Source organism: Zeus faber, assembly GCF_960531495.2.
Source record: "Zeus faber genome assembly, chromosome: 1".
Classification (NCBI taxonomy): Eukaryota; Metazoa; Chordata; class Actinopteri; order Zeiformes; family Zeidae; genus Zeus; species Zeus faber.
The window spans coordinates 59,570,136-59,585,489 of NC_137193.1; the positions used below are offsets into that span (position 1 = coordinate 59,570,136).

The 15,354-nt window shown below is 45.8% G+C and overlaps 1 protein-coding gene across 1 annotated transcript in view; it reads left to right on the forward strand.

Moving 5' to 3' along the window:
- Positions 1 to 5,296: 5,296 nt before the first annotated feature.
- Positions 5,297 to 15,354, forward strand: part of pde4ba (phosphodiesterase 4B, cAMP-specific a) — a gene marked incomplete at its 5' end in the record, with an annotated part of 121,966 nt that continues 111,908 nt past the window's right edge. Inside the window, 2 exon segments of the mRNA XM_080011515.1 lie at positions 5,297 to 5,384; positions 5,387 to 5,534. Of these exon segments, the coding sequence (XP_079867641.1) occupies positions 5,297 to 5,384; positions 5,387 to 5,534 (236 nt within the window).

Here is a 15,354-nt window from a genome sequence, read left to right on the forward strand (position 1 = left end):
TCTTTTTTACACACCGTCCTGAGTTCCACGTTAACACACACTTACTCTAGAGCACGCCCCGCGACAGCCGCATGCACCGCACCCAGAAGCTAGCATGCGTTGGCCCACCTTAACGCTATCAACTTCTCATTAATATGCTAAACAGTCCTGATTAGCTTGGAGCTTGTACGCGCGCGTGTGTGTGTGTGTGTTCGTGTGTGTGTGTGTGTGTGTGTGCGCGCCGCTGATCTATCAGTGTTGCCGCTGTGGATGTGCTGCTTAGTGCAAAACTGCAAGGCTCCCATTGAAAGCACCCTAAACATAAAAGATAATACTTTATTAATCCCCTTTGGTGAAATGCGGGTTAAAATAGTGCTCGTCATGAAAGAATTAATATGAAATTTAAAAAATACATATGTACACATCTATTTGGTGTCTATTTGGGTCATTTACTGACTTTACTTAGATGCCAAAAACAGGTTGAAATGGTAGTGTTTTTAGTAGTGTTTTTTTGTTTCCACAAGGGGGCAGCAGTGTGGACAGTTCCGACTGGGGGACGGTAGATCCGCTGACCGTGTGTGTGTGTGTGTGTGTGTGTGTGTGTATGTGGTCATCTATCCATCTGTTAATAGGTGCGCAAGTGTGTGTGTGTGTGTGTGTGTGTGTGTGTGTGTGTGGTCTTTATGCGTGCGCGTGTGTGTGTGTGTGTGTGTGTGTGTGTGTGTGTGTGTGTGTGTGTGTGTGTGTGTGTGTGTGTGTGTGTGTGTGTGTGTGTGTGTGTGTGTGTGTGTGTGTGTGTGTGTGTGTGTGTGTGTGTGTGTGTGTGCTTGCCTCCACTTTGCCATTCCATGAGTCATTATTGGTTGGACTAGGTGTGCATCTCTCGCGGTGTGTTTATGGAAAAGGCTTTGTGGGGCTAGCGGCAGAGTGGGCATTAGTGCCGTGTTTACCGCTTGGTCAGGAGTTTGTTTACAAACTCGCTCTTATCCCAAGGAATCTTTCCCCGATCAGGGCACTCCTGTGACAAACAAATCATTTTGGACGCTTGGAATTATTGTTCTAATCAGTAAGGGTCTATAGAGTTTTAAACATGGGGAATTTTTGGTCTAAACATGGTTGTCCTGAAGATTTACCAAGATGTTGTCCCGGTCGTTCGGTGGATACGCTTACGTGTCTTTATTCGAGGGGCAGACTTGAGGGAACGCTGGGTAGAGCTGACGCAGTTGTGGTGTTGGGAAATTGAGACACTATGAGTGATGAAACGTTTGACTCTTTTTAGAGATTCTGCTCTTTACGGGTTGCTTGGCTAAACAGATTAGCTCAATTTCCCGCTGCTTCGTTTGTTTGCCTCGGTTGGTGCGACTTGGGCTGAACGCTCTGAGCTGGGGATGGAGTTCCCGATGGAGTTCCCGCGGAGCCTCGTTCATGGAGGGGAATCCAAGAGTTTCTCGCTCAAGGCTGATGCGTCCTGTCCACGATCTGCTACGGGAGCTATTGCTCCTCCGCCTGAGGGGGACACGTGACGCGTCTCCGTCTCGACGGACTCTGGCAACGGCTGAAGCGATGGAGGTGGATTTTATTTAAACGGGGTTAAAGCGTTGCAAACCTTTCAGAACAAAGTATAATAGAATTGCGTCCTTTTATATTTTTGACCCAGCCCTAGTAATAAAAAGTGATCAAGGAGCTCTGTGGCATCCATATTAAATAGATAGATTAAATATTTGGATGCAGCACGCTTCCTTACTTCGTGACCCCTCCTTTGTAACCACCGTTTCCAGCTGCTGCTTGTACTCACAAGCTGTTATTCACATGTATAAATCTAAAATATAATGCCTTTTCATTTCCCATCATCCTCAGCCCAAAGTCCTGATGCAAAATGAGGTTTGACACTTCCGGACCCCCGATATGGCCCCCCTCTTCAAACTGCCTGTGAAATCCTGCGTCCAAATACATGCGGTTGGGTTTGACACCCGTCAGATTAGGGTTTGTCTGGACTCTGTGCTACGTCTGCTTGTCCAGTGTTGCCCTTTCCGGGGGCGTTTCTTTGTGTTTGTTTGTGTCTGTGTCTGTGTGTGTGTGTGTGTGTGTGTGTGTGTGTGTGTGTGTGTGTGTGTGTATTGTGTATGTGTGTGTAGTGTGTATGTGTGTGTGTAGTGTGGTGTGTGTGTGTGTGGGGGGGGATCTACAGAACCGGCGAGTGGAAATGTGACCCTGGCCCTTCATTTCAGCTCAGTGTGCAGAGAGACGGGGACGGGCGGACGAACTACATCCATAATTACACAAATGCACAGAGGAATGAAGTTGGAGGTAATAACATCCGACGCTGTGGCGGTGATTGTGGCCGGTTTCATGGAAACTCTGACAAAAACAACACCATCACCGTTGCTGTTGCCATTGCTGATGATATGTGTTGGGATTTGTATGAATTTACTGGATATGTAGGGAGAGTGAGACGACGAACGATGGAGTTCGAAACTACGTACATCAACAGCTCTTCATCATATCACAATCAGTTTATTCCTCCAGGGACATTTCGTATACCAGCAATTTGCTCTAGTGGGGTTTGGTGTGTTTCAATACAGATCATTTAAATTAAAAAAAAAAATCCTGGAAAAAGGAGAATAAAAAATTATAAAATGGAATAAAAAAAAGTTAAAACAACAATTAAATAAAAATTAGAATTGTCCAATTTTTGCAAATAGTCACAAAATATAAAACAGAAATAGTATAGTAAGATTTAAAAAAATATATACAGAATATATAATATGCGATTCTATTCACACGATGCTCTAGTGGGGTTTGGTGTGTTTTAATACAGATCATTTAAATAAAAAAATAAAAAATCCTGGAAAAAGGAGAATGAAAAACTATAAAATGGAATAAAAAAAAGTTAAAACAACAATTAAATAAAAATGTGAATTGTCAATTTTTTGCAAATAGTCACAAAATATAAAACAGAAATAGTATAGTAAGATTTAAAAAAATATATACAGAATATATAATATGCGATTCTATTCACACGATTAATTATTGTTGTGGATGTACAGTAATCCTGCCACGGTTCATTGTTATTTATAATTTTTTGTCATGGTTGGAAACACACCTAAAGATCTGTGTGTGAAATCGAATGTGTCCTACGAGGAGAAGTGCTCATCTCCTGTGTTTGGATTTCCTCCCTGCTCCTTCATGTATTTTTCATGTTTCGTGCTGCAAAGTGTATTCACCCAATCTGTTACTGGCAACCGTCGAGAGTGACAGAGGGGGAGAGAAAGCAAAAGAGAGAAAGGAAGATTAAGGAAAGGGAGAGAGAGGGACGATCAGCATCATCGGTGACTCACAAGAAAAGAAACGCACCCCACGGAGCGGAGCAGCAAACGCTCACACTTCTAGCTCTCGCACTATTTTTTTTTTGTCTGCTCTCGTGTCCTTTTCCATCAATTCATCTTCCTCTCTGTCTCGGATTCTTATTAAGTGTGTGTGTGTGTGTGTGTGTGTGTGTGTGTGTGTGTGTGTGTGTGTGTGTGTGTGTGTGTGTGTGTTGTGCAGTCCATCTCTTTCTTTATATAGCAATCTCATGGTTCAATTTCTACCATTCTCATTCACAGCAGATATAATTATAGAACTTTGTGTGTGTGTGTGTGTGCAGGTGCATGTGCGTGTATGTGTGTGTGTGTTTGGAGGAGGGGGGGTTGGAGACAGTAACTAAGAGAGAGAGAGAGAGAGTCAGTTTGTTATTGTTCTATTGCACTGTCAATGTGTCACTGTGCAGCCTATGCTTTGTGTGAAGAGTGTACTTGATGATATAAACGCACCCTCACTCAATTTGTCATGTCTGTACGAGTGTGTGTGTGTGTTGGTGTGTGTATTGTACCTGCTTGTGTGTGTTGAATTGTTTCTATGACTCTGTTGTCTATTGTCTCTCCACTTTCTTTCCCCCCCTCCCTTCCCTTTGAAGAGGTCACAACATTGGCACAGACATTACCCAAAAATGTTGACCACCCCCCCGCCCCAAAAAAATGATTAACCTTGTAACCTGTCATCGTGCTTGCCTGCCTATCGTCACGACAACCGGCGGCCAATCGCAAGCAGAATGGGGGGGGTGGCCTGTGTTTGCTGCATGCCGGCACTGAGCCGCTCATGTATATTCACAATGAGACTCTGCTCTGCTCCGGCAGAGAGTGTGAGAGTGGGGATGAGGGAAGATCCGACCTGCAACGGCTCTTCAGAAGAGTGGGAGCCTCTCTGGACCTCACCAGAATTGCCTTTCTCGGAGCCGGAGACGGAGGTGGAGAAGGGGTGCAAGGGTCAGAGGAGAGGAGGGTTCAGCCAAGCGGTGGCTGATGGAGGGAGAGGGAGAGGGGGAGAGGGAGAGAGAGAGAGGAGGGCAGAACGCCAGTCGCTTTCAGCTCCACTGAATCTTTCATAAGGGAGATCCTCCAACGTCAGAGAGAGAGAGAGAGAGAGAGATAGAGAGCGGAAGAGCTAGCAAGGGAGAGGGGGGGTGGAGAGAGGGAGAGGGAGGGAGAGGGGGGGGAGAGGGAGGGAGAGGGGGGGGAGAGGGAGAGAGAGAGGGAGAGGGGGGAGAGTGAGAGAGGGAGAAAGAGAAAGAGAGGGAGAGAGAGCAATGGAGCGAGGGAGCGAGTGAGAGCGAGCAGTGGGGTGTGCAAGGTACGAGTTGCACAAAGAGATAGAGAGGGAGGGAGAGAGGAAGAGCAAGACAGCGGGCTGGGGGTGTGGACTCTACAGACGGAGGGAGAGGGAAAGGAGAGAGAGGCAGGAGAGGAGAAAAAGAGGGGAGCTGTGACCCTGCTGTGGGTGCTGCTCCTCCAGGAACCCTCAGACCAACACGCCACCAGGCAGGAGACGCTGCCGCCGGAGCCACAACCCCCAGCCGGATAATCTCCCCGCAACCCTGAAGAGCGGAGGAAATACGAGGGAGAGAGGGAGAGAGAGAGAGAGAGAGAGAGGGAGAGAGAGAGGGAGAGGGGGAGAAAACGGAAGGACAAATCAACAGAAAAACACAGGAAGGCTGCGTGCAAGCCTGGCCTGCTCCTGTGCTTGTGTGTGTGTGTGTATATGACTTAGCCTCAATCTCCACGCTGCAGCGTTCCAAACCCTCCGGCAAGGCTCAGCTTCTGCCCCTTTCCGCCTGCCAAGGAGCCCAACAGAAAGGCTGGAAAACACCTCGCATGACCGCCTGGGACTTCTCGCCTCGTGCCCGACTTCTGACTTGAGAAGGGACGAAATAATCATTATTCTTTTTTTTTTGTCGTGGGCATAGAAACTCTGACCTCAAAAATAGGCAGAAACCCCTGGGATGTCGTCCAACGAGCTGAGTGTGGCTGACGCGGACCCCTGCATCCGCACCTTCAAGGAGCACATGCACCTGGAGCTGGAGCCCCCTAAAGTGCCCGGCATGGGGATGGGGGGATGGGGGGCAAGAGGGGGGCCACCTCCCCGAAGCTGTCGCCCCGCAGCTCGCCGCGCCTCTTCCGCAAGCTGATGGTCAACAAGAGCATCCGACAGCGCCGACGTTTCACGGTGGCACACACCTGGTAAGGGGGGAGCGTAGCGGTGTTGAGGGGAGCGGAGGGGGTTTCGGCTTTCATTTAGGGAGTCAGAATTCTGGGAACATATGGGGAGATGTGGCAGAATTGGGGAAAAGAGGAGACGAGACGGAGGAAAACGGACGAGTAGACTGACAAGGATGATTGAATCCCCGGGATTGGTAGGGATATGTAGGCTATGAGGATAATAAAAGATTGGGATATAAGGGAGGATTGAGTGAGGGAGAGGGACAGGTTGACCTGTGAAAGCCAAGAAAGGCACACGGAAATAGGACGGGAGTGATGACGAGAAGGGGATAGAGAGGCAGGGGTTTGAACGGACGGGGAAATTGAAGGAGGAAAGGTCAAAGATTAGGGCGTGAAGGAGGAAATTGATGGGAGATGAGGGGCGGCGGAGGCAAAGAGTTGGGAATAGATTGACCATATCCATGTTGGACGATAAATTAATTTGGGGTTAAGCGTTGGGGAGGAAAAAAGAGGTGCGGTGTGACTACCGTCTAACGTTTTGTCACTGGTTTAGAAGATTACATAATGCAAGAGAGTTGCAATCAGCGGAGATGGATGCCCTCCATTTTCATGTACTTCTGCCATGCACCTGGATCAACTTTGTTTCATTTTTGTGTGTGTGTGTGTGCCTGTGCGTGTGTGTGTGTGAGGCTGCGAATATTTGCGTGCAAGAGAGAGGAAAACATGGAAGGAGGGGTACAGTAGGTGTGTTATGCAACACGGCGAATTTGTGACCTTTTCGTCTCAGAATCCCCAATAAACAGACGGTTGACTTTACACAGAACTTAATGACGCAATGCAACTCAAGTCAACGCAGTACCACACAAGCAATGCAATACAATAAAGATTGTTTAACCCCCCCCCCTTCACAATTCTTAAATCCTTATGTTTAAATAGCAGGTATGTAGGACAATGCTTGTAGAATTCTCGCTGCACAAACACAGTTTTGTTTTGCGGACGCCCTATACTTACTATTTCCAAGCGTGTGGATGTGGATGTGAATGCAGGGCTAGCCACGTTATGCAACTTACTGTAATATGGATTAGCCGGGAGGGAGAGAGAGAGAGAGAGAGAGAAAGAGAGAGAGAGAAAAAAGCTCTGTTGTGGTTGGACCACAGAGGATCTCAATGTGACTCCTTCCTCCCGACGGCTCGCGGCTCCAATTCAACGTCGCCCGACCCCTCGCAGTTTTTTACAAATGAGCGTCGGCGATGCGATGAGGTGTTCAATCAACGACAACAAAAAGAATTCCCCCCTCGAATCTCAGGGATTAACTAGGGGGATTTTATTGCCTTAATCCTCTAATTTGGGTGGTGGTATGTTCTGGGAGGGGGATGACGACGACTAGGAAATGCAGGGGGGGGGGGGGTTAGGATAATCAAGAACACATTGAGAGACCTTTGATATCTTCTGGTTGGTTTACCCTCTGTGGCCATGAGCTGGGGAGGAAGGGGGGGCTTGAGAAGGGCTGGGGGTTGAGAAAGTACCACTGAGTAGTTGGAATACAGTTAGAGAGGGATGCGAGGGATGCGTGGATGTGTGAAAGATCCACGACGCTGCCTCCAGGGGCGGGGCCACAACGGAGGAGGGTGGTGATTAAGAATGAATGACAAATTAGCCAGATGCCAGCGCTCGACACAAGATGCAAAGAAGCCCCTTTTTTTTAAACACTGTCACAGGAAGTGTGTGTGTGTGTGTGTGTGTGTGTGTGTGTGTGTGTGTGTGTGTGTGTGTGTGTGTGTGTGTGTGTGTGTGTGTGTGTGTGTGTGTGTGTGTGTGTGTGTGTGTGTGTGTGTGTGTGTGTGTGTGTGTGTGTGTGTGTGTGTGTGTGTGTGTGTGTGTGTGTGTGTGTGTGTGTGCGTATGCATTTTGTTTCCTGCAGGGACGTGACAACATAAAAGGTTACTGGGTCATTCCCAGGCAGCTGCCTCATGGAGGGATTGTGTGCCGTAATTCTGACTAAGCCCTCTCTCAGTGACTCTATTTTAGTTTTGTATTATTCTTATTATTATTTCTTTTATTTGTTTATCTGACGGCTCATCCGGGGGGAGGGGGGCAGTAAGCGAGCGCACTCTGACACAGTCAGGTTTATGGATGCTTTATATCTTTCAACGCAAATCCTGCTTTTTTACTCTTTAATGCCATAAAGATGGATCACTCACACACATGTACATGTGCGTGCACACATATGGGAAGGATGCACGCTGATGGCTCTGTACACACACACACACACACACACACACAAACACACACACACACACTGTTTTAGAAAAGTGTGACAGGCAACTGGTATATACGCACAACACCTCTTACGGCGGGATAATGAAATCCTTTTGTTCCTGTCACACCAGCTTTACGTGCGTTTAGCCTCGCCGCCCCAAAATAACAGCATCTTTTCAGTATTTTAGGAAGGAAAAGAAAAAAAAAGGAAAAGGATTTTCTTTTCCTCCCTTATCCTCTCCGCCGGCAGGGTGTTCCTCCTCACCTCGTTTTGTCCCGCCACGTTTCCCCTAAGTAACCTTCGCATGAGCTCTGGTTTTGTCAGTGCTGACGTCAACCCAGACAAAGTGTTTTTCAGCCTGTTTCATCGTGCCAAAGTTGAATTAACTTTTTTTGTCCGATTTTTTGGCAATATTATTATTTTAATTAGGAATAATGATGTGTTTTTCAGTTTCAATATCTGGGCCGCAATGGGTTACATGTAAAAAGTCGATGTTTCCAAGCATATGATGCTATATTAGCACATCTATGAACACATCTATGAAAACATTTTGGGAACCCACAAAAGACCATTATGGTGGTCACCACCACATTATGGAAAAATTGAATTAACCCTGCCTCACTGTTTAACAAATCTTTGCTCATAACAACATTTTGGCTTTAAGGCTGTACGTACATATAGTGATGGAAAAGCAGGGAAATGGTGGCTTTTTGAGAGTCCCGTATGATTTAATTCAAGCTCTTCCGAGTGCCGAGACCTGAACAGGGCTGGAGAAAATGTAATAACGATCTGACATCTCATTTCGTAAGGGCTCGTCTCCGAATTAAATCCCTGTACGAAAAGGGTGACTCAGATATATGATCTGGATTTTGGATTGATGCCAATCATCTCTCAACCCGCCATTTGCATTAAGCCGCTCGCAGACACTGGGAGGGGACCCCACACTGAATAAAGCCATCTTAAAAAAAAAAAAAAGTCTGCAATGGAGAGAAGCTATAAGCTCATTCATATATAAATAATAATTCATTTAATAATATATTTATTATATAGAACTTATATTTTTGATTTAATATTTGATATTTTTAAATTATTAATATATATACATTTTTAAAATAATAAAATCATCAGAATAATTAAAACAATTATAATAAAATACATTTTTATATTAATTTTATATGGAATATTATAAGATATTATATGATTTAATACTTGATATAAATATAAAACAGAAATGCAAAAGAATGAGAGAGTGCAAAAATAGTGGCGAGGTAAAGTGGATGAAAAGATCAAATAGATAAAACAAATTTACATGTTTACAGTTCATTTTTTTTCTACACTTTGTGGAAACTCTTAACGTTAGAGAATTTGACAAAAAAAAAGACGGACCCTTAGTTTTTGGGGTGCTGAGGGTTTAAAATCTAATTCCGGGGCCAATCAACAGCGAGTGACCTAAGGTCTGGTGGTCTATTGGGTTAGAAATAGAACCTTCACTGTTCAGCAGAGCAGCGCTGTCTGGCACGGCCCGGACCAGCGGCTGGTGAACTCCTGAACCCTCACGCCTCCCCTTTCATCCCACGCAGACAAAGGTTCTTCTGTCCTGGTTCTGATATCGGTCGCCCCCCCATTCTCTCTGTCTGTCTGTCTCTTTCTTTCCAGTCTACTCCTGTCTCTCCTCTTGTGTCTCTGCTTTGTCTTGTCTCCGTCTCTCCCTCACGCCTGACTTCCAGGCTCTCCGGAGAGTGCCGCACCATGTAAATGTTTGATGGCCCTCGCGCTCCGTGTTCCATTTTCCCCCACTCACCGTACATTAGTGGAAGGAAGGGGTTGCGTGTGTGGCGTGTGGAGGGGAGTATGAAAGTTAAGAATAGCAAAGAGTTACGGGACAACCATGCAGTTATTTGGGAACAGGACAATGGGGCTCGTAGATGTGCGAAAAAAAAGCGGGTGTCAAAAAAAGGACCGGTCCTCTGTTTGACACCCGCTCTGTCTTCGAGGGGCGCTCAGGCAGAAAAACTCTTCACCTTGGCTTAAATGTCAGCCCAAATATCCATCAAGCCTTAATCCGTCCAGCACCCCTGTCTGCTATTGATCTGTTTCTCCGGCTGCGCTCTGTGACTCACACACAAGCCGCTCTTTATACGAACGTTCGGGGAGGCTCGGCGCTGTTATTGTTACTGTCGCAGCTGGTGTGTTTACTGCAGCCACTCACTGCAATAGCAGAGAGAGCGAGAGAGAGAGAGAGAGAGAGAGAGAGAGAGAGAGAGAGGGAGACTTTTAAGGTTCCTTTATTTTCACTAAGTCATGTCACAGAAACTTGATTACGAGGGAACCAAAAAACAACAAAATTAGAGACAAACCACATGAAAATCACAGGTCAGTAAGAGTATAGACATTTCTCTTCAGAGACAACTTGGTACGCAGGGATCTGTTGGTGTCTTCACCAGGTTTGAGACAGCTGTTCACTATAAGGACAGCTCCCTTTGTAGCCCAGACTTCCTCCTCAGAGAGAGAGAGAGAGAGAGAGAGAGAGAGAGAGAGAGAAAGAGAGGGCACACACACACACACACACACACACTCAAGCGTGGGCATAGAAAGTGATGACAAGAGCCTGAAACAAGGACCGCGTGGTAGTATGACAGGGTGAAAGATTCAGCCGAAGATGGAAACAAACATCGACGGGGGAAACGTGGAGATAATATGCGCAGGACATAAAAAGCACAGGAGTCACGGGAAAAAGATGAATGGAGAACGACTGGATGGTTGTGTTACGACGAGGAAAGGCCTGGTCCACACATACGCGGATATTTTTGAAAGACGTCCGATTTTTTACTCCGGGTTTTGGCCTCTCATCCACGCCGAAACAGGCGTTTTAGGGCGTTTTTGAACTTCTTGAAAAACGCCTTCCAGGGTTGAGATTTGTTATCCGGGTTTTCGTGTGAACGGGTGAAACTGAGCTCTCTGAAAACGCCTACGCCCGTGACCTCAGCATGTGTCCGGAACCTACGAGTGGCGGCCAGCGACTGTTGTGTTGTTCGCCATTAAAAGTCCCTCCAACTTTAGGAATGGCGTCCTTACAGCATTGTGTAGAAGCGCCACAGGCTGCATGCTCCTAACGTTCTTATGTGGTGTTTGACACCAGGTTCTGACATATTACTCCCCCGCTACTGGCCTAGAATGCTCATGTGAGCATTTTAGATGTGTTTTAGAAGTGTCCGGTGTGTACGAGGCCTCCCCTCACTCTCCTTGTGATTTGGCTGTTTCCTGGTGTTACACTAGAGACCCTCCCTTTTAAAAGCCAGAACGTCTGCGTCACAGTCGCCCGCAGACAACGTGTGTACGTTTGCAAATGCGCACACGCACGTGCACGCGTGTTTATTGCACAAGCAGCGGAGTGTTTGCATCTGAGCATTACGTAATGACCTCCATCCCTCCGAGGGAATGGTCGGCCGTGGGGTCACACACTGCCCCCGTGAACTGGTTTCAGCTCAGGAGTCGTTTTCCTCCGCCGATCCGCAGGAAAACCCCCCTCATTTTGATGAAAAAAAATCGAATAAGCAGTCCATTCGGAAATATTTGACCATTTTATCTGCTCGTCTGGAGGCCTTATTGGAGAGACTTAACAAAACCAAGCGAGACAAACCCCTTTAGTTACCCCCCCCCCCCCCGGAAATGTCTTGCATCTTCTTTTTGGCATTTCCTCCCCAATGACATGAGAGTTGGGTGGTGGGGAAAAACAAAACAAACTAGAGTACTAACTGTACTCAAAATGTCATGTTTTCCCCTTGAAGGTGCATTTCCCTCCTCGTCTTCCTCCCCAATATCCGCTCCTCCTCCCCTCGTCTTTCGTCCCATGCGCCCTCCTCCTCCTCCTCTCTCTCTCTCTGTCTCTCTCTCTCTCTCTCTCTCTCTCTCTCTCTCTCTCGCACGCTCTCCGCGCAACTCGTTATTTTGTTTTGCTTTTTTTTTTATCTCCATCCATCTCCTGTTTCTGTCTTCCCTGTGCAGAACTAACCAAGCAGAAGGCTAACTTCCGGATGGCTGAAGGGAGTGGGAGGGCTGGTTTTTATTGAGTGGGGTGTGTGTCTGTGTGCAGGCGGGGGGCGATGCCCTTTTCCACACCTGTGTGTCCGTCTTTGTTCGCTGTATGTGCAAGCGCAAGTGACACTTGTCGTCGTGTGTGCCTCGCAGTACGTGTGATTTTTGCGTGTTTTGTGTGTGTGTGTGTGTGGGGGTGTGTGTGTGTGTGTGTGTGTGTGTGTGTGTCTGTGTGTCTGTGTGTGCGTGTCCTTGTAGTGTCCGGCCCGAGGCCTAACTTCATATTTGCCCAAATATGAGATAACGGCAGAATGAATGAGCGAGGCTTGTGCAAATGGTGAATCAGCTGACGGTGTTTTTATTTTATTTTTTTGTCTAGATGGAATCTAAGGAGACGATAGAGTTGTGGAAGTATAACTCATACACATTTTGTTGGAGAAATTACGTCACGGAGCCGTTTCTACCGTCAACCGATTGGTGTCGGGGTTATGGTCGGGGTTGAGAACAGGGTTAAATTCTGCAAATTCAGTTGAGGGAGTCAAGTACTTTCTGGGTGTCGGATGCTTTGTAATTCAGAATATAAAAAAGCCTTGTGGTTCATGTTGTTGCTGCTGGGTTTTCCAGTCGTAAGCAGAAGGAATGGAGGTTTCCCGAATGATTGGGTCCAGATTTCCTGTGCTGCTACTAAAGATGAAGATATAAAACTTTTTTTTCTGTGTTCCTGTTCTTTGTACTGTACATATGTTATTTGAGTCGTTGAATGTACATATAAGGAACGTTCGGGCAAGTGTAGAAAAATGATGTCATCGGTTAAAACCAAGGACTTCCTTCCAACTACAAGTTCTCAATGAACAGGAAAGCCGTCCATTGTTTTATGCTTTACATTAAGTTGGCAGCATTACATACTTTTTTACATGACATCCATGACATCCATTACATCCTAATTTTACATGAGCCATTGTCATTTCAGCCTCTGCAACCGTCATTATCATGTCAAATATAAAGGATAGGTTTGCTCATTTTCAACCCACATATGGTTTCCCAACATTTAGAACTGTTTATAGGTCAAACTGGCTTGGAGACACTGAAACTTACCACTCTGCTGCAGCTTCTGGCTGTGCTTCCATGCAGTCCAAAGTGGCAAGCCTCAAAAAAAAAAAAAAAAGAGTTGAATCCTTTTCTTTCCTTTGTGTAACGTTGCCTACATGAGTTTCTCAATAGGAAGCGACACTACTTCCTGTTTCTAGTCTCTTGCTTTTGCTTTAGTGCAGATGTAGCCAAAAGAGCTGACTTGCGTAACTGCAAAAGAGTCTCTAAATCCCTAAAAGACCTTATAAAAAGCATGATTTGCGACTATTTATTTTGGTTTAACATATAAAGACTGTCTGAAATAATATTTATATCAAATATAGCTTCCTGCGCTTTAAAAGGAGATTGATGTAAGTTTCTCAATAATAAAGGATTCGGAGTTGTTATAAATGATGGGAATAAATATTTGATTAAGGCCTGGGTGGAAAAGTAGAAAACCTATCCTTTAAGATTTTCTCATCAATGCCATTAAGGGATCATAAATATAATATATCGTAATATATGGCTCAGAATACATCATGTATGTGGTAATCCGCCGGCGTATCGCTCACAGTTCACATCGATTCACGCGACGGCGTTGTGTTGGCTGCGAGGGTGGCACTGCAGGCGTGATCCTGGGGTCCGTGTTTAACACATGGCCTTTACTCCACTCGCTGTCAGCGACGACAGGAAAGCCATTTGTCTTCATTAGGGCACACACCTCTCCTGCCCCCCCCCCCACGCGCACACATTCTTGCATCCACCCTCCAGTGTTAATGTAACATTGGCAACAAACCTTAAAAGTTCAAAAATCATATGCATAAGTTCAAACATATTTAAAAAGCATGGTGGATATAATCAATGGCTGCATCGCTACTCCGGCCTGTTCTGGTCAGGGTTTTATGTGTGTAGTCGGGTTTTTGTTTTTTTTGTTTGTTTTTTCTGGGACACAGATGATAGGTAATGGGTTTCTCTCAAAGGTAGTTAGATGTGGCCTTGGCTCCAGACATTATTAAATAAGTGGGCAAAGAAAAGTCCAGCGGTCTGATTCCCTTCCTCCCCTCTACTCTATCACACACACACACACACACACACACACACACACACACACACACACACACACACACACACACACACACACACGCGCACACACACACACACACACACACACACACACACACACAACCTTTCTGCTACAATGTGTGCTCACCAAAGAAGAGGGAGAGGGGGGAGGGTTACAGCAATCGGGTGAGAGGGGGCAACAAGAGAGAGGGAGAGAGAGATAGAGATGGGGATGAAAATATTTATTTTTAATAATTCATACTTAGAGCAACTGGAACAGAAAATTGTGTCATTAACCTATAGCTTATGGTTTATTATGGTGTGTGTGTGTGAGTGTGTGTGTGTGTGTGTGTGTGTGTGTGTGTGTGTGTGTGTGTGGTACCAGCTGTATTTTGTGGTAGCGAGTGGGTTGCAGCAGCGTGCCTACAGTAGTGCATTTCCTCTGCCTTATCTTCAGCAGCCATTATTCTGCCATTCCATTGGTGTCTGAATGGCCAACAGAGAATAGAGCTTTTTTTTTTGTTGCCTTTTCTTCCGTTGGGACGGATGGCAGCGCAGGAAAAAGGCCGTGGTCCCTATTATTAATTTGAACAGTTATCGTAGCGGAAATTCAGCAGTCAGCGTTTCTTTACAGAAAGAATATTGTGCATTGTAATGCCACGGACCAAATAATCGTTAAAGGACATATTTTCCATTACCCTTGACCATTTTCCTGATCATGCCTCACATTATTTTGAGAATCAATATTGTCTATTGGGAACATTTTAACTAGATGGTGAAAAGCATTTTAAAATGTTTGCCTTTTTAAATGAAATGTCTGTTATAGTCCTTTAATGATTTACATTTTAATGGCTTTTTGGCAACAAAAAACAAAATTTGCACGAACCTTTATACCAGGGATATCAAACTCTATACTGGAAATTGAAAAATTATGTCAAGGGCTGGAGATTTTTTATCCAATCTTTGTGTATTTTACAAAGATTGAATACTTTTTTTTTTACCATTATTGTCGCACGCAGCCTTGTGACTCTGTATCGACTCCGGTATCGACTCCGGTATCGACTCCGGTATCGACTCCGGTATCAACTGCAATCCTCTGCTGATTGCCGGGAATTAGACGCTAACACAAAGAGATCGCTCTGCATGAGTGATCGATCCCGCCCCCCCTGCAGCTCGGCGGCTGAAGACGTCTGTTTTTATCCTACAGGGACTGAGGGTGACAAATAAGAGATTACGGCGTCGTCCGACAATTGCACCGTCGAATGAACACGGGTCCTTCGGTGAATAAAACATGACTGTTAACACGTTGATTCATTTAAGAGGCTCAAAGCTGTGAAGGCCTCGCTAAAAGGGGTTCGGTAGTTGGACAAAGTGTGTGAAGAACACACTGGACTGACACCACCGTCGTCCCAGTTG